The 20416-nt window shown below is 37.1% G+C and overlaps 1 protein-coding gene across 12 annotated transcripts in view; it reads left to right on the top strand.

Moving 5' to 3' along the window:
* The window catches only part of LOC114477637 (metastasis suppressor protein 1-like), a 58912-nt gene that overhangs the window by 20716 nt on the left and 17780 nt on the right, over positions 1–20416 (top strand). For 5 of the 12 annotated variants that reach the window (XM_028470075.1, XM_028470070.1, XM_028470065.1 and 2 more), the window contains exons 4-8: positions 7141–7155; positions 13920–14004; positions 16458–16549; positions 17776–17850; positions 20272–20283. In XM_028470075.1, coding sequence (XP_028325876.1) covers positions 7141–7155; positions 13920–14004; positions 16458–16549; positions 17776–17850; positions 20272–20283 — 279 coding nt within the window. The remainder of the gene's footprint in view (positions 1–7140; positions 7156–13919; positions 14005–16457; positions 16550–17775; positions 17851–20271; positions 20284–20416) is intronic. The other 7 variants (XM_028470073.1, XM_028470069.1, XM_028470076.1 and 4 more) reach the window with 3 other exon arrangements.

Here is a 20416-nt window from a genome sequence, read left to right as displayed (position 1 = left end):
CATGCTCTGGTTGTTTCTCAATGAGGCTTCTGTTTCCCCACTCCCATTCTCTTTTACCCAGTGGCACTGGGCCACATAATTACTGTAAACTAGGACACATTCAGCCTATTTCAATTAACGTTAAACAAGTCAACTCAGATGACGTAAAAGCCGATACCCCCGATAATTATTTATTAGATAAAATCATAGTGTAGGCCACTTAGATCCTTGGATGGAACATTATTTACTCTAAAAAAGAAAGGAAAAAGGCTGAAATACCTTGCTTTTTGATCTTCACCATGAACACTCCATTTGTTAACATTTTGGCATTGCAAAGCGCTTTCAGACTACTTCAGTGTGGGGATAAAGCACTGTATAAAATGAAGTTCATTTACCATTGTGGGATGTGGAGTCCCGTTAACAGATGAACAGAAGTGTTTAGAATTCATTCTTTCCGTGATTTCTTGTGTTTCTATTGCCAGACAAGGAAGACAGTGATTTGCTTGACACCATTTTTGTTCTCGTTTGTTCCCGGTCTTCACTGAAGTAAAAACATTTCAGTAGCTGGGTTTCCATTACAGATATCCGCAAAATAAAATGTCGACAAAGTATAATTGCGCTTTGAACGTGTGTTCACTGAAAGTTGTTTTGGGCTGGAGCCTCGCGACGGACGCTCAGAACCTCCTTTATAACACTCTGTATTCTTTTGTCGTTTCACGTCTAATGTGGCACTAATAATTATAAAGTAAATACTAAGAAATGTCCCGGTCTTCTCCTCTGTTTACACATACCGCGCCATGTTTACTGGGAGAGCAGTAGTCATGCAACCATGTACGTCACAAATTGCCCTTTTGCGACACATTTCAATATTGAAACACCTCAAATACCTCTTCATGAAAGCGTAAAAACCTTTCACTGATATTTGAGTGTTTTTTTCAAAATTCAGGTATTTCTATTACCAGTTTTTATAACGCTATTTTGATTTTGCACATTTCCAAGGGTAGTGAAAACGCAGCTATTGTTAAAACAAACCTACAAGCAGCAATTTCAAACTTTTAGATCTTTTTCTTCAGCAAATGATCTTCAATTTATTGATCAATGAGGCCTATACCTTGGATTTGTTTTGAGATAGTGATATCAACAAATAATCCAAAAAGAAGACTTTCCTTTTAAATTGTTCTGCTACAGGTTGATCCTCAAATGTCTCCATTGAATCAAGAAAACCCATTGCCCTTTGTAAGCTTTGACTTTAAACAATGAACTGACCCATTGTCTCAGTCAATATCCTATCTGAGAGGGCTCTCTGTCCTTGTGGCCAGTTTCAGTCATGGTGTCTTGCTGTTTAGATTTTCTGTCTCCTGTCCAACCCAGAACTAGATTTTTCCCTCCGAATGAGCTTTAAGTCCCTCAACTAATCCTCTGTTCTCCACCATTTAATCTAACCCCATTTGGAGAATCTTACAGATCACTGCTATGAGGAAATGGATCAGTTAACGGGTCGAATACTCTCTGTCCTTCCAGACTTATTCAAGTCAATGCGCTCCAGTGTGCCCACACAGAGGGCTATAGACAACTTGAGTATGGATTCTAGCATTTGCTGTGGAATTCCTTTTGGGATCACGCTGCTTTTTTCGCTATTTGAAATAGATTACTGCAGGGAAAAAGCATTCTTGGAGAAATGCTGCTGTCAGTTGTTTGACCTTAAGAGTTTCAAAGGTAGTCCTCAGATTTCTCATGCATAACACATTTATGTTAATATACATCACTGTGTTTTGATGTCAGCTATTTTGTTTCAGTGATTTGAAGGATTACGCTCCTTTAAATGCATTGGAGTAGCAGAGATCAGCTGAGTCTGTGCCTGTGCGTGCATGTATGGTCTGTCCACACAAGTTTTGCTTGGTGTCAGCTCTGTTTGCTCTGTTTTTGTTTAAACATAAACCCGGTTAGACGAGAGCGGCTGAGGATTTGGAACATGTGACCGGCATGCAAAGCCAAAATTCAAAACACATTTCTTTGGCAAATGAAGTTTTGACTTGTGTCTTGGACTTTATTAAGCAAGCTGAGGAATTTAATGCCTCTATCTATTAAAAATGGCATTTTTTTGTTAAGACATGAATAGTTGAGAATGAGGATACTTTAAATTTGGAAACTATTTTTACTTGAGAAACCTTAACTTTCCATTTAGTATTTAAATATACAAGAGTTGCACCATTTTCCTACTGCATGTACTGTATTGATTTGGTTACTTCAAGGCATTGGTGGTGGCTTTTGGTATTGCTGTTATGTGTTGCATGGGTACAGTAATATTGCTATTTTTAGCTCCCACCTTTCAAATGGTTAACATTCAGCTTTTTGGCACAAATCCTAGACTTGCTGTGTTTCTGGTTGGATATAGAGTACACATTCATCTTTCTTATACTTTGGTTAGCCTAGAATAAAACAGTAGAAGATTGATCAGGAGGATGACCATGTAAATATACTGTTTAAATATTTAGCAGCTGTGTTAACCCCCAACAATAGGGACTAAACAACATAATGTAGCTCGAAATCAGAAGTGGAACCATATGATGTGTCGATATATTACAGCTTTAAAGCATAACAAACTTGTATTTTCTCATGAAGTGCAGCTTTATGTTAATGCTTCCTCTTTTTTATACCACGGTTTCTCCTCAAATGTCCCTCCCTATTACCATTTTCCTCACCTTCGCCCACTCCTACTGTCTATGCCCAAGCTGTCGGGGCTATGTGCCCCTACAGTCATTCAGTGACGGCACCCTGAGGCAGATTTAGTGGTCTGCTCTGTGTCCCCTCTAAGGACAAAGAAAACGATAAAGAGCAATGTAGTATAGGAGCAGGTGACAGAATCAAAAGGTGTGTTTAAGCGTGCACACCGTCTTCTTGTCCTTGATGAATTATACTTGAGAATACAGTGCAGCAGCTGCCCTATCTGTATTAAAGATGCACAAACCATGACACTTGCACAATCGGCTCGCTGCTGTGTAATCGGACAAGTGGACCATCTGTTGGTGCATTAGGAATGACTGTGAACTTCTTTTTTCTACTATTTTCTTGTGCTAAGAAGCGATATTTAAAATTCTATTTTAATTTCCATACCATTCTATGTTTTAACTTGATTTTTGAGAGAAAAAACACATTAATTGATCCTAAGCTTCTCACAAGTGGTTATCATAACATGTTGAGGATTTAATAGAGGAATGAATAATGGGTTAGCTCAGTAAATTCAAGTTATTCAGGCAGAGGGTTGATTGAGTGAGTTCTCACAGTCAGAATTGTGCCTCCCATCCTGCAGATACCCCATAAGACTGAGAATGAATGATGCGTTTGTGTAAAGCTTGTACTTGGGTGGTGGGTGGATGTGGGGTGACTCTGGAGCAAAGAATGTCCCCTCAATAACTCTTTGACATTATAAAAGGGCTCTTACACACACGCACACACACGCACTTCTCTCATTTAAACACTAACACACGAAACATCAATGTAATCGAGCAGCCATCACAAACAAGGTAGTGTTGTGCTGCACCAACAAACATTCTAGTCTCACTAGTGGATTTTCTGGTTCAAATTATGAGCGGTGTCTCAGAGACGAGAAGCCTCTCAGTCTCCCGCTCCACACAGGAAATGGAAAGGTCACAGACATTGTCACATACTAAGTGCCCGACTTGGAAATCCCGACATTAATGAAAGTGTTTTTCAGACCCCATTTGGCATCAAGTAAAATGTTGTTTGTTGCCTGTTATGTTTTAGACCTTTGTTTTCTTTGTGAAATCCTTATTACGACAAGTAATTTACACTGTTTTAGCAACAAAAGCTTCTTCACACAATTGTATTTATTAAAAATGCATCAAGTTATTGTGCATACACTTATCTTGGTATTTGCAATTAGCAAAGAACTTTGCACGCATCCAATAAAGAACTACTAAAGAGATGGACTTACTATAAGTAAAGCATTTGACTCCGAACCTTTGATTAAAGTTACACACTTTTGCACGTCCAACTCAGATAATGATTTTGACTTTCGTTCTTGCAGATGACATTGTAACCTCTCTCGTTTTTGCAAACCAAACCGTACTAAAAACAGCCATGAATTATTAGAGGTTCTCCTAAATCCTTTTTGGTCTGTGGGATGTGTGTTAGACCAGAAAGGAATATTAGAGGAGAAGTGGGTCACCACAGCCCAGAAAGAGCAAAAGTGGACTCTGGGGTAATCTATTCTTGCTCATCCACTCTCTGTCTGCATCTCTTAATCTCTCTGCTCATCTCATGACACGTTTAAATCCCCTCATTGAGGGCTTTAATTGGTTGGATTGTGAGCAGCAGATGTGCAGCTGTTTTATGCCGTTTCTAATTTTGTGCAGAATTGGTTACTGGCCAGATTATGTTAACTGTTAACTATGTACTCACTTTACACAATTTATTTGTCAAAAGTATAATAGAAGGATGTTTTTTCTCTAGAACTACATTTATTTTAACACATATAGTTTCTGCTGATAGGCTTGATTGATATGTTTGGGATAGTAACATCAATCTGACTTTGTTTGTTAAAACCAATACTTTTGTAAGGAATTAAAAGCTCTCATTTGCCCAATTAACTTGACATTCTAGAGCAGATTTCCATCTGTCAGATTAACACATCAGGTAATCTGTTAAGGAAAAAAAAACAGCAAGAATTCACAGGAAAAAAGCTTTTAGTACTATTCATTGATCCTCTTAAGATAATGATTTCCTACTTTTGGACCATGTACATGGATGTTTTTGAGAAGCATTCTGGATTCCAAATGCACAGCTGGGTCTTACCTACACTTTTATTTTATCTACCCATGGTTCTATACAGTTCCTAAACTATAATCACAACCACAAGGCAATAGGGCTGCTCGATGATAGAAAAAAATGATCACGATTATTTTAGTCATAATTGAAATCACGATTATTCAAACGATTATTTGTCAACCAAAAAGTTATTTATTTTTTGACAAAACAACATAAAATATATTCTTTAAACATAAATAAAATCCTTCAAACACTAAAATCAAGTGTGTTGACTTTTGCACAAAACGAAGCACTTTTTGCACGTGATGTCTTTGCTCTAGATCTTCATCATCAAACCCAAAGTGTTCCATGTAAAATAATTTGACTTGCTACTTGTTACAAAGCATTTTTGCTGCATTTCTCCTGCCATGTTTCAAGACCACTAGCAAGAACTTTCCTCGTGTTGGCCTGCAGGCTAGCTTTAACTTTGAGAGGGGCGGGGCAGAGGGGAGGAGCTTGCATGTGCGTTGATTAAACACCTCAAAATTAGTATTAATAACATGTCCTAAGTTATATGTTACTGTTAAATTATTGTTGCAGTTTTCTGTACAAAAAAATGTCAGTTGCCATTATTTTAGTCTTGTCTTCATCTAGCCAACTGCTCATAGACAGGATTAGCACGGAAACTGTGTTAACATCATGGTATATATTTTTTTAAACCCCAGATTTAGAAATAACTCTTTAGGAGTAATAATTTTAGGATAATATACAGTAAATACAGAATGACCTACATTTGAACTGTGGTCTCTAGCAGAAGCCAACATTTGTAATTAAAACGTCTCATTTTTGTACTACAGTAAGCTTGTTAGCATTCATTTGCATATCAGGTATGCTTTGAGACATTTAGAATTTAGTGCAGGGAACCAACATCACAGATCACACATGTACCGCTTGTTCTTCACAGCTTGTGAAATCCAACCTTATAAAAATACTATAAATTCTGTCGTTTATTGACCATTGACTCAGATAGTATGCGGACATCTGGAATCCTTCATGTCAACACTTCACCAGACCTTTGCTTTCTTGGTCAACTCTCGTTCTAGAAGGCTTTTTTGCTCGCTATGTGTTTTGGCAGTGATTACATCTCCACAGTTGGATTGTGGTCAAGCAACCATTTGGCTATAAATCATTTCTGATAGGCCTGTGACACCAGCCTAAAGCTTTAGATATATCAAATGTCATGTTAGATTGATATTCTGCATCCTAAATTTAATTGAATAAAGTGGTTATTATGACTTGATGTGTGTCTAGCTTCACCCTTTCATTGTATAGCAGAGTGGGGTCAGAGTGAAAGCACAGAGAAGCAGGGAATGAAGGTGATGATGGAACAGCTTTGTAGCAAACAGAAACTTTCAAATCAAAGGTCAAAGCGTGCATTTTTTAGCTATTATACATGTTATCTAAGTCTTTTGGACTTTGTCACCAGTCAGAAGGCGGCACATTGTCACACTTTCAATTTGACATATTTTATAAGCTTCAAGCTTCTGGAGATGAAGACACAGCGTAGGCCTCATAGATCAATAAATTGAAGATCATTTGCTCAAAAAAAAAAAGATGTAAAATGTAGAAATTGCTGCTGGAAATTTTGTTTTAATCTTCACTGTAAACACTCTTATCAATATTTGTCATATATGACTTGTGTAGGGCTGGGCAAAAAATGTTTTTAATCAATTTATCAAAGTTGTAGATAAAAACAATTTTTTTTTACAAATTTGAGTTAAAAAAAAAATATTTTTTTTTTTGTCTGACTTTTTAGAATTCCATCCTTGTGGGTTACCGTAACGCGATGTGAGCCAGCCCCCTCTTTGTTTACGTTTGAGTAGGCTATATGTGTGCCACAGGCATGTTTAATGTTTTATTCACACTATGCTGAGATGTTAAGGGAATGTAAATTGTAATGTTATATGTTATAGAATATGTACAGTAGTTATCTGATTTCTTAATCAGAAAATTTAAGCTACTGCTGTTGCACTTTTGCTTAAAGCTGGGTTAAAGCTTGAAATTGTTGAATGACAGAGCCTCATTTACTTTTTTATTTTGGGATTGTTCTATGCATTTTAACTTTTGAGGACAATCACAGCATCTGATGTCTGCTGTCATTTGAGTGCATTGAGAAAAAAAATTAAAAACCGAATCGAAACTCAAATTTTTCTTTAAAAAATCAGAGATTTTTTTTTAGGAAAAATTGCCCAGCCCTAGTCTTGTGCATTGCAAAGTTTGTCAACTCTGGATCTCTGGCCATGTGGTCAATTCAGCCTTGTCCTGACTATATTCCAAAAAGTTAGTTCTTTATTAAACTTAACTAATCCCCTTGTTCTCTTTCTCACTATTCAGATCACACCTTAGCAGGTACAGTATGTGTTCCTGTTGGTGTGTGCGCTTGCTTGTTTGCTCGCCCTCCCATATGTGTTGTTCTGATTGCTGTAGACAGCCGAAAGTGTGTCTCTGTGTGTGAGAGCAGGCTAATAAAAGGGACAAGCTTTATTTTTGTCAGCAGCTAGTGATGAATGAAGAGTTGAGCTTAGTTTCCAAAGACGGTAACCGACGAGGAGAAGTGACAAATAGCATTTGAACTTGACGATGGGGTTGAGTGATGTCCACACATTTGGACTTGGATCTCTCTAAACAATAGGTCAACCTCAAGATTATTTTTAATGAGCTGACACATTTATACTTTATTAGAGATGTTATTAGACACCAAAAGTAGTGCTACGAGGCTGACGGATTTCACAAATCAATGAATGAAATGCTAGCCTGGATCTGCACTGTGTGGGTGGCTCCATCTGGATAGACCAACTGCTCTGTTGGAAACGGTGCTGTATCTATGGTCCTTTATCTAAAATTAGTTCTGGTATAGTCGCAGGAACACGGAAGATACATTTAAACACTTGACTCAGCCTTAGTCATATTTGTGAATCTCAAAACCCATCTTAATGATGCAGTCATTTTATTAGACTACTGTTACTCTATTCTCATACAGTCCTATTCTAATGTGCATGTTGGTGTAGAAATAAAGTAAAGTTTTTTTTTATTTTTTATTATTGAAGTTGTTGTTTATGAGTACTCATAGTCGTGTCATAGTGATGGTTGTTGGACTGAAATGCATTCACAGAGCAGGAGGAAAATAGTAAAGCTTATAGAGCAGACCATCTTGTGCATGTGCTTGTGTGTGTTGTGTGTCCACGTCCAGCTACACACTCACTGCTCTCTTATCAGTCTAACCGCTGGCCTGTGGTTAACAGCAGCCATCTGGTGCCCATGCACAGAATTAGTTTGGGCAATCAGGCGTCAATAAAGTACAAGCTGAAATTTTCCCTCTCGTTTTATGTATGTCTATCTTTACTCTTACGTTTTGAATAGGAGTTGGAATCTTTAGGCACTTTTTGGGACTGGGATTCAATTATGAATCGATGCATCTAGATTAATTTTTTCACAACATTTTTTAGTTTATCATAGTGACCTCTGATGAAGTGCTGTTTTTAAAAATTGTATTCAATTTCAGACAGGAGATAATTTCACCTTTTTACTTTGTGTTAACCAACAGAGGACATCTGTAAACTGGTTGGTAAGGTGCCAACGTTGGAGCATCTTTGCTCGTAACATGTACAGTGAACAAAAAGGGCTGTTCTAAATGATTGATTACTGTATATACAGTTTATTATCCATAATATACTAAATCAGCAGCTCAAGTACCACAGTGCTTTTAAAATATCCAGTAATCTTTTAAGATATCCTTCTACAGTGTTTGGTGTAACTTACCATTTCAATAAACAATCGTTGGAAATGTATGCATCGGTTATCGATTACTATATCTGTATGACAATGCATCAAATATTTCTCACACCTCTAGTTTTGAACAGTTGTTTTCTTTTTTTTTCCTTTTTTAAATTTCTCACAAACGTGTCAATTTTCCTCTGCAGATTTTAGTCACAAAAGCATTTCCTACTAATGCCCTGGAGCTGCGGCTTTTTATTTACCAGTGGGCATTGGTTTATTTATGAAGTATTCTATAACTTTAATCTTTAATAACCATAAACTATTATGTTGTTTCCTACTGTGTTGATGGAGTAATAATAGATGGTTTCAGGTGGCAGTTTGTATTATAGTTCACCTAAAATATCAAAATTATCTAAATATGATTATCACAAATAGGCTTTACACAATCAGGATTTTTGGGCCGATTGCTGATCAGTGAGTATAAAGAAACAATCACCGATCACTGATCTGATCATTTTAATTCATGTTGTTTTTTTTAGGTACCGACCAAATTCCTTTAGTACCACCTGATACAGATTCACAGAAAAATCAAATGATGCCATTTTCTGGGACATAAGCATAACATTTGTTGTCAGAGTGTGTGTGTGCGGACCTTTAACTGCGAATGAATGCCCTAGTCACTCGACCATGTGCGGAGTGAGAGAGTGTGTGTGAACGAAGCAGATCAATTATCAGCTGTATGCCGTTTTTAGTGATTGGCAATACGCTGCTCCCGCTTTCAGAGCCAGTAGACTGGGGAAGAAGTCCAGTGCTCAGCCGCTTCGCTCTAACCAGAGACATTTTTTCCATTTGCTAACCCTGGAACAAACTGTCACTGTGAATGTACATGTACATACTGTATACGTATACTATTTAATTTAAATGGTTACCTGCACTACTCATCACTGCACTATTATCCTATTATTATTATTATCTTGTTATATTATTACATTAAAGTTGATTCTGATTCTGAAATAAAGCCGTTTCATGTAAAGCAACCAACTCTTGAATGTAAATGAGAAAACAAAACAATGCAATGGGAGCATCTACAGAAAGTTTCATCACAACAATGACGTCATTGATCGGATCGGCAAATTAAGACATTACAGCCGATCACATTAATAGCATAAAATGCAAGATATCGGCCAATCCGATATAGCCGATCAGACGGGTGTAAAGCCTAATCTCAAATATCTAAAACATTAAGGACTAGGCACAAACTTATCTTACAGTCAAACCTTGAATTATTAAGAATAATCATATTTACTGGGTGTACTTTTAATCAACTGATTGAGGTAATGAACACGTTTAAAAAAGGATCACACTGTAAAAACATCACGGAAGAGGGACTCATTAAACAAACAAACCCCCCCCCCACACACACACACACACACACACTGGACTTAGACACTAATAATAAAGGTTATCCAACCTACCTGTATCATTTTCCTGTCTTTAAACACAGGTGTCAGTCAAGCATCATTTGCACATGCAGGCACCACAGAATGTGCTTTTGACCAGTGCTGTGGTCATTACAAACATTCAAACAACCATGTTGGACTGTAGCTCAGCTCTTCTTCTTGTTGGTTGCAGACAGCTGGAGCTGTCAAAGCAGCTATTTCCATCCAGAGGTCACTCAGGGCTGGACAGAGTAGAAAATATGTGATAGCAGCTACTTCATCCTGAGAGAACCGAAACAACTTGACACTAATAAGCAAAAATGACTTGAAAAAAACACACTTTCCTATCATAACTTTGTTCGAGGAATTTTTGAATAGCTTCAATTTGATTTGTCGTTCTGTTTTTTTCACCTTTTAAGGTAATCAAACAAGTGTACAACTAAAGAAATGTCAAATAATTTACTCCAGCAGACGTAGATAACGCAAACGGGATAATCTCCCATCACTACAACAGGCTTCTGCCTCGTAAATTGGACTACATGTGTAGATCGTGTTATGTCTCTTAAACTGTTTGACCTTTCAGAGGCTTTACACATTAAACATAAAAGGGCCCTAACACAGTAAAGCTGCTGGGGCCCATGTCGAATCGTAGCCAAGACACACAATCGGCGTTCATATTGTGTAGTTTCCGTGGCAACTGCAAAAAAAGAAAAAGGCCATAGTGACTAGTTACCTGCTGTGAGAGGTTATAACAGTCGTTTAAAGGATCACAAGCTCTGCGCTCTATTGGTTCATTACAATTTCATTTCTTTTGATATGGAAATAATTGTAATATTAATTGTTTTGCCTATTTGTTAATTTACTTTTTACCTTCTACCTGATTTTCCTTTTTTATAATATTTTTTATTAATATTTTGAATCAGTATTTTCTCTACATGCTTTTATTTTGAAATATAAAAAAAAGGTACGCCCTATGCAGGTTATTTTTCTTGTTGCTTCACTCAATCACGTTAAATGTTTCAGTTCATTTTGTCTTATTTTTTGAAATATATGTTAAGGTTTCATTTATTCAGATAAGGATTTTTCAGGATTTTTTTTTTTATCTCCTGACATGTTTCGACACTCAACTGTCAGTCTTCCTCAGAGGTGATATGCATGAACGCATCAAAGCATTTTCTGATGGATTTCATGTTTCCTTATGAGTTCTTTTTGGGCGTTCTAAAATTTCCTGGAAAAAACCTTGTCTGAATTAACGAAAACTTAGCAAATGTGTTTTTGCTGTAAACATAAGGGACACATTGTATGTGCATTTATTTATTTTTCTTCGTTCCTGTCTTGTATTATTTTTTTATAGAAATATTTGCTTGTCCACCTACATATTTAGTTTCTTTTTTTCAATCCATTACTTTATATACGTTAAAACTTTAAGCCTCATCTTAAAATAAATTGTTACTCCTTGTTGCAGTCCCCACTGCCTTGACTGTTAGATTTGAAATAGTACGGGATAGGGGGAAATAAATGCACTTAGTTTATTTCACAAAGTCTAAAATATGTGAAATGGGTCGTTCTCCAAAAATCTGTTGAATTTCTTCCCACCGAGCCAAGGAGGCGATTGTCAAAGTGCGAGCCAAAACCAAAACTCTTCCCGTGACAGCACTCCACAGTAACTTTATAATCAGAGCCTAACTCCTGCTTTAATGTGTTTTTCTGGACTGTGTGACCTCTGTGAGGCACCGGGACATCCATCAGCCCCACCCTTCTAAATAACAAGCAGCCATAGTATGGTAGATGTGGGCAGATGGATGGGTCTGATGACTATAAAGTCAACACGTGGATGAATAAGCATTGTGGTGTTGTGTGTCCGCATGTGATGTGATAGCCACACCCTCTGCAATAACAAGCTTACACAAAAGAAAAGGATGACAGAGGCCATAATAAAGTGTAATCCTAGTACTCAATGAACCTGACACCTATGTTCAATTCTGCTTGAATTAGTAGAAAATTAGTAACTTATGCTCAAGAACGGTTATTAAATCATAAATCATTATTTACCGTCTACTAAATGTTTTAAGTACATTTGAGTGTTTTGTTTTGTTTTAACTCTGAGGTGATTCAGAAGTACAATTTGAAAATTAACTAATTTAACAAAGTGATAGTTTAAAACCAAAGCCTCTATATATTTGCAGATGTATTATTAATTGAACACTTTTTTTTGCATCTTCATTCAGTTTTCTCTTTCAGCTGAGCTATATTTATGCAGGGTTTGCCCAAAACTTTGCAGTGTTAACTTTAACTAAAAATTTCCATCACAGTTTTTGCCAACAATAACTAGATGATGACTAAATGACCCAAAAAAAAACATGTCAACAAATAACTATTTCAAAATGTATTGATATTTTCCTCAACTGATAAAAGAAAATATATATAATGATCACATGGGACAAAATTCAATCAGAACTAAGTAAGAACTTTTTTTTGGAGTTATCTAATTAAAACTACTTGTTGCGTGGAAGGTGGGACAAACTTTAATGCTATCCCATATGGGGTTGATAAATGGTAATTGAAGCTTGAGAAAATGCTCTTATGCATTATATATTTTAGTTGACTATATCTGTAAAAGATTAAAACAACTAAAGTTAAAAAAAAAAGTATTTATTTTTCTCTTTTTAGTAAAACATGAGGAGGCACGTTACAGATCCTTTCTTGGCCGTAAGACCGGATATACCGGTACATGACAGTGAGGAAACAATTAAATATTTAAAAAAAATTAAGAAAAACATGGTCCCAGAAAACCGAACAAAGCTGACAATAAACAAATAGATGTTGTCCACAGGTGACTAAATGATGACAGTTATGTAAAGTGCATTGGAACTACTAAGTTATAATGTATTTTTTTTAAAATGGTGAAATAAACAATAAAAGAAAAACCTTGTTTTCATGCAAAGTTTCATTCTACCTTGTGTTGTATGTGTAAACATGTGTGAGTGACAGGTCTGTGTGTGTCTCTGCATGCAGTAAGGCAGGACTGTGCTGACAGCAGAATAACTCTGTTGGAGAGGATTCACACTTCACCACAGATTATTACACACACACACACACACGTATAGGCATACACAGTAACCCCATGGAGAAACTGCAATAGTTGTCAATCAGCATCAGGTTCATGTTTTGTTGTACGGCCAGAGGGGCTGCTACAGACAGCTAGTTAGTCTGTGTGACGAGTACTGACACTAGCCCTGAGGACCTTCACCAGGCTTCATTTCCAACCTCTCATCAGTTCTCATGACCTAAATATGTGTACTGTATATGCTGTATATGTAAGTTTTTGATCACATTAAAGACATTGTTTTGTGAGTGAAATTGTTATTAGTGTAATTTTCCCCAAAAATTGCCCATGCTTTAGTAACATTTGTGACATTGACTGTATATTTTACTGTATACACCGATCACTGAGTGGGTAAACTGTTTTTATTGAGATTTCATTCACCCATACTAAGTTTACTACAACTGCTATGTTTGGGATTATTTATTACTGACCAAAAGAAACCTAGTCAGTTCAGTTGGATCTTTATTAATAAAATCAGACTCAATGTGTTTTGATTTAAACACCCAAATCTTGTAATCGTCATATTGATGCTGTTGTTCTGGTTTGCAGATGGTGCAACCCAGAAAGTGGAAATATTGATATTGTGGGCACTTGACTCATTTATTATATCATATTATCTTTTAATATTTATGCAAATTTTAACACTGGTAAATGTAGCTTTGCTTTAATCATTTTCTGTCATTTGATTACATTTTTGTTAGATATATGTTTGTACGTTCAATCAGGAGTATTCTATTCACATTTTCACTCATTTCGTGTTCAGTATTGGTTATGGGTGAATTTTGTTAATCATTGTTAATAATTAGCTGCTTTTATTTGTTTTAATGCGTTGTTTCCTTTCTGTCTTCCAGGTGGCACTAGAGACATCGGATCGGCACTGACGAGAATGTGTATGAGACATCGCAGCATAGAGGCTAAACTCAAGCAGTTTTCTATGTAAGCAATACTCCACACACACACACACACACACACACACACACACACACACACACACTCTCTACTAAGGAGGTAATATTTTTCTTCATTTAAATATTTGATTGTCTGTTAGCTGGATTGCGTCAAAAGTACTCATGTTTTATTTTAACAAAAAAAAAATTATTAAAAATGTTATTTTTACTTTTTGGAAAGTTTTAACCAAAGATAGACGTTAGGCTAAAAAAAAATTCCTATTCAATTTTGGAGGGGATCGCTCATCATTTGCGAATTTTCAAAAATTCATATTTGGGTTCTTAATTTACTGATCTTTATGAAATTTGAATAGGTACCGTATGTTTGGTTAGTTCATACGTTTTCTCACTGAATATAATTCGGATCAGATCTGGATTGCGCATTTTTTCAACACTAGTACAGTGCCTGTCAGAATTATGTATTCATATAGTGGGAGCTTAAGTCGAGTTGCCAATTACAGTATGGCCAAATGAGTGTGTGTTTGAAGGTTGGATGTACAAAGAGGTGTACATACTCTGTATTCTGTAGTGTTATAAACAGGTAATTTAAATTTTATGGGACATGTGCATGATAAATGTGTTTTTTTTTGGTTTTTTTTACTCATTCATAATATTTTTTTTTGTTTGCTGTATTTTTCTGTAATGTATGTTTTTTGGAGTCACTGTGTGTATTTTTCTGTTGTCTTCTTGTGCATTTTCAGCACGCCACTGTGAGGAGCTGTGTAGTGAAATAGATATAGATGGTGCGCTAGCGCCCCCTCACACTGAGGTCAAAAGCTGAATAGGTTTCACGTCTGGGCAAACTTGAATGTGTCGTCCAGGTGAAATAAAATTAAAATAAACATTTGGAAATCACCAAATTACTCCAAAATAACCCATGCACACACTCGGGGTATTTGGAAGCCGTTGGCAAAGTTTCAGGTTGAACAGGCACTGCGTCGGGGAGATATTTGCTCCACAAACACACGCGCACACAGAACATTCTTGCTTTTAAAGAAGGATTAAAAAACGGGGGTGCCCATACATTTGTTCCTACTGTAACATCATAAATGGGGATTGACATTCCTTTGAAGCATTCTAAGTGTAAACGATCATGGTACCATGATCAGGATCACTGATCCAGATGAGAATTTCTGGCACTCGGTTGAGGTTTGCGCTCCTTGAGTGCTCTTGTTTGTAAATAGATTTATGTGAATTAACCCCCTTACACACTGCGACCTACTTGAGTAACTCAATGAACTTTAACCCACGCACTTCTCAAAGTAGTACTTCATCAATACTTTCTTCCCTAATTTAGCCACTATTTTTCCCTGTTTTATGTATCTGAATGAGAATAGGGCTCATCATGGAATGCTGGGAAAGAGACGATTTGTCTAAGAGCGTGTGCCTCTATCAGCGCAGACACACACACCACACCTCTGTCTTGCAGACACAGACAAGGGGCTCTCCAGTTTCAGCTGGCATTTCAGTCGAGATTCCACTTGGATCTCCATAGCTGGGGCTGGGCACACGAGGTGGGAGGGATGAGACTATGTCCAGCCACCACCCACTGACATATGTACTCACACACACACACACACACACACACACACACACACGGTAGAAATGTCTGCCACAGGGAGAAGTCTAATTTTAGTTTCATGTACTAAGACTGCAGCTGTCCATTTTTCATGCTCAGTCTCTTAAACCCACTCACAGATACATACATCTCGGACGAACAGAATATTCAGATAATGATTGACAGACATAACTGCTCTAGTCTCTCTTCCTCCTGTGGCGCCTCTTCAGACACAGACGGACCTTTTTGTTTTTTGCCTCTTGTCTCGCAGACTGTTTTTCTCTCTCAGTGCCTGTTAATGATTGACAAGATTAATAAACACAAAAAAAAAACAGGAAGCCGAGAGACCTAATAGCTTTTAGCATAAAAATAAACAGGAGAATAGATGTGCCTCCTTTTGAGAAATTGTCCACTTTGGTCTCCATTTTACCATGGACAAACAATTCAATTCAATTCAACTTTATTTATATAGTGCAGATAAAACAATAGTCATCTGAAAGTGCTATCAAAATATAAAATTTTGAAGAGAAAAGAGAAAAAAAAAAAAACAGCAGCCAGCTTCTGCTCAGGTAGATAATCAAGACAGTTGTTGTTTTGTTAAATTTTGCAATACACAAGACTTCAAACATGATAATAAAACTAAGAACATTTTGAAATAATACAATAACCATAATGATAATACATACAAAAAAATACTGGACACTTTAGTTTTTTATATTATTTTACTGTGTTATAAAAGGTTGTTTGTTCATTACTTGAATCATTTCACATTGATGTTAACTTACTGTGGTCCATCTATTTATTTCCAGTTGAAGCACAGAGCAAAAGCAACAATAAGAACACTCAATCAGCTTAATGATGAGGTGTTTAACCTGCTTTTTCAGGGGCTTCCTGGAGGATCTCATCAACCCTCTCCAAGAACAAATGGAGGAATGGAAAAGAGGAGTCCACACTTTAGACAAGGACCACGCCAAAGGTGAGAAAGCATTTCAGTAACTCAAAAACATTCAAGCAATGTCATTAGGGGCCTGTACTTCGAAGCTGGATAAGCATATCTCTCCGTTAGTGGGCTTTCAACTAACCAAACATTCTCTGTCAGAGAGCCCCTGTCCTACAAAGCAAGATATGAATACGTTCACTTTCAACGGGATCCTGTGACGGCGGTGGAGATTGCAGCGTCAGACCAAGCACAATCATGGAGAAACTGTTTAGAGCAATTTACATCACAGTTGAGGAATAATTCTTTAAAAATATGAAGAATTAAAATCCATAATTCAAACCAAAAACAACACTGTTGCTGCAGAAAAAGCAGGAAGGAAAGAATGCACGCAGGAAGCTGTTAATATTGGTAATGCTTAAAAGCATGAGATAATACAATATGAATCCATTAGATGATAAATGGACAGCACTTTGATCAGTTTCACTTTATTACAGCGCGGTCGTGTTTTTATTCCGCTAGTCCTCCTCAATTTATCACACACACACTGGGATGAGAGCACATTATTTCACTGTAGTTGGTTCCTGCTGATGCTGTCAGCGTCACTATAGCTAATGTATGAATAAATCAGTTTTTCCTTCTGCGTTTATCCATTAATAATCTTTCTTTCCTACATGCAGCTGTCAGATTTGCACCAACCAGGATCTTCTAACCTTGGTCCCAACCAGGTTATGTGTTCAGCCTGTTATCACAATGATTTAGCTCAGTAAACGGTTAGCCAGCATCGTAGTACACCGAAAAAATCCCAGAAGTTAGCACGATAAGAGGAAATCCAGCTTCATAGTACAGTCCTATGTTATTTGTATGGTGACTTCCATTTAGATATGGTTTATTCTAGCAAGGTATAGCACGTTATTTACTACAATGAATATAAGTAAGTATTACACATTATGTGGGCGACCGTGGCTCAGGTGGTAGTGGGTAGTCTTCTGATCGAGAGGTTGGGGGTTCGATCCCAGTACCTGACTATGTATCGAAGTGTCCTTGGGCAAGACACTGAACCCTAAGTTGCTCTCAGTGGTCGACTAGCGCCTTGCATGGCAGTCCTGTCCCACTGGTGTGTGAATGTGAGAGTGATTGGGTGAATGAGCTGATATGTAAAGCGCTTTGAGACTGCTTCAGTGTGGTGATAAAGCGCTATATAAAATCAAGTCCATTTACCATTTATTTACATTAATTAATGTGTACTTTGTCTAATGAACCAGAGTACAAAAGAGCTCGGCAGGAAATTAAGAAGAAGTCATCAGACACGCTGAAACTTCAGAAGAAAGCAAAGAAAGGTAAGTCGTTTCATTGGTTCTCATCATGGTCCTTTTTGTATAAGTAATAATTTTTTTGGCATGCAATAAACAGAAGCCAAAGAATAGTTTAAGTTGGGAACAGTTGGTGGCCATGAGGTACAGTCAAACCAACGACCTGCTGAAGAATATAGGATAGTTAGGGGAACCCATTAAACCCAGTCTACCACTGAAAGCCCCAAAAATGGGCACGAGTATCAAACCTAGAGCACAAAGTACTGCAGGAAGGCAGCCTTTTGTGATTATTTTCACTTCCTTTCTTTCACATGACGTGGATGCTCGTGTGCAGCACTAGGATGCCCTTTGGGATAAAGGCAGGCTGGCACAGGCTGTGTCTTGCTTTGAGCAATTTTCTTATAAATAAATTCAACTGAAGAAAGCTTTAAAAGCTTTCATAGGAAGGGGTGATGTGTGGCCACAAGTTTTTTTGGTCTAAGATGATACATTTTATTTTAATTATGCGTTAATGCTAAATTCAATTGAATTATTCTCTGATTTTTCCCATTTAAGTTGAAATGCAGAGTTTTAAACCTCAGAGAAAACTTTGTCATTGGACTTGTTGGACTCTAACTTAAGTTCATCAGAAATATTTGTTCTGCTTGCTGTTTATCTTTTATTAAAACAGCAACATTTTCTTGAGTTTTCCTTTATGATATTGCTAAGGCAAAATATTTTCTACCTCTCCGTTACTTTTTCTGTATTTGAAATACTTATAACCTGACCCTTTGGACATTTACAAAGTTAATCCTTAAAAAGGTGTGGCTGCAATAATTTGTGCATTGAATGGGGAAAAAAGTGCAAAGTATGGGTTGAGTTTCTCATTGGAACACAGTGCTGTGAATAGAAGATGTTTGTCCTTCTCTGATTAGGTTGTGCAGATCTCTTAAGGCTAAACATTGCCTTACTTGGTGAACACACACAGTGAGGGCAGGCACTTCTTCTCTCTGCAGCTGGCTCTGCTCAGGCTATACATAAGCTTTCACCCACTTGGAAGAAACACCAAAAATAAACTCTTTCTCCGTGTTTTTGAAACTTCCATTTACAATGAGTTGATGTCTCTTTTTCTTTAGGCTGACACATGTTTACTGTGTTAAGCACATGTAGTTGATTCTTCCTGCTCTGCTTTGTAAAAGCTACAGTAACAGAAGTTGGATGTTCTAATTGTAAATATTAAGCTTTATGGTGTTTGCAAAGTACTTAGCTTCTGATGTTCAGCCTTAATGGGAAAAACTTAACGTTGCCAGGAATACATCTTTGTTTGTCCTACGCATCAATAAATCTGAGCTCTATTAGTGCAGTGTTATACTAGGTGAAGTGTATAGAAATGTACCTATATTTGTACTCCGGCTAAGTGATTTGGTCTAAATCACGTGTCAAACTCCAGTCCTCGAGGGCCGGATTCCTGAGACTTTTAGATGTGTCCCTTCTCAAACACTCCTGGTGGAGACCAATGTGTTGTGATCAAGCTCTGCAGAAGCATGATAACGAATCATTCATTTGATTCAGGTGTGTTGGAGCAGAAACACATCTAAAAGTCTGAGGAATCCGGCCCTCGAGGACTGGAGTTCGACGCCCCAAATTATTAAGCTTGTTTGTTGACGTGTTTTATTGTAGTTGGAACATTGAACACAGAGCTATTTGAAAAATTTCTATTTTTAAAATAGATTACTTGCCCTTTAAGGGGATATTTTTCTACCCCAACACTTGCTATTTCATTGAGACGCATTCTCATTGTCAAGAGATACCCGTTAGCTATTATATAGGAAGTTAAGTGGCATAACTAATAAAGCATCACATTTTTGTCAAAAAAAAAAAAAACTACTGCTTTTTACTTTTTGGGGGAAATTGTGTGGTCTGTAAATCAAATATTATTTTACTCATTTGTCTTTTACGTTTCGGATGAACAAGATGAGCCTCCATGTCTCATGTAACAATGTGGGCGGAGCTGAGCTTCATGTCATTCATCATGAAGTTTTCTTGCTCCCTCTGGATATAGATGTGCTAAAAGAACCTTGCAAAGCCTAGAACAGCTTATGTTTTAAGTCAACTAAGGGACTCACTGTTCTACAGTTGATGCTGCAAAACAGACTTAAAGCTTTTCAAACAAATGCCTTTGTTTAGTGTGCACAGCACCATATTGGGAAGGATGAGTGCAGGGTATCCATACTGGGTCCTTTAGAGCTTTAATTCTGCACTGCTCCTTTTCTTTCTTTGTTTTCTGTAGATCTCCATGATAATGCTATAATCATAGGCAGACTTTTGAAACCTGCACAATTGCAACCCTCCAGGGCTGAGTTTGGACAGTAATGAACTAGTGTTTAGAGCTGGCACACTTTGCACTGACTTTGTCTCTTCTCCCTGTCCCCATGTGGATCTGATGGTTCATCTAACGCTGCACTGCAGCTGATAACCTAGGTAAGTCAGAATAGACACACTGCTTAAGATATATTGAAATTCCCCAACCATGTTTTGAAGTAGCTGCAATAATAGCATGGTGAATGCACAAACTAGATTTAGACATTAGTTTTTGCATGCTTAGTAAGGGTTT

The sequence above is a fragment of the Gouania willdenowi genome, chromosome 16 (assembly GCF_900634775.1).
Source record: "Gouania willdenowi chromosome 16, fGouWil2.1, whole genome shotgun sequence".
In the NCBI taxonomy this organism is placed as follows: Eukaryota; Metazoa; Chordata; class Actinopteri; order Blenniiformes; family Gobiesocidae; genus Gouania; species Gouania willdenowi.
The sequence above is the reverse complement of the archived record's forward strand: the minus strand, read 5'-3'. Positions and strand labels throughout refer to the sequence as shown.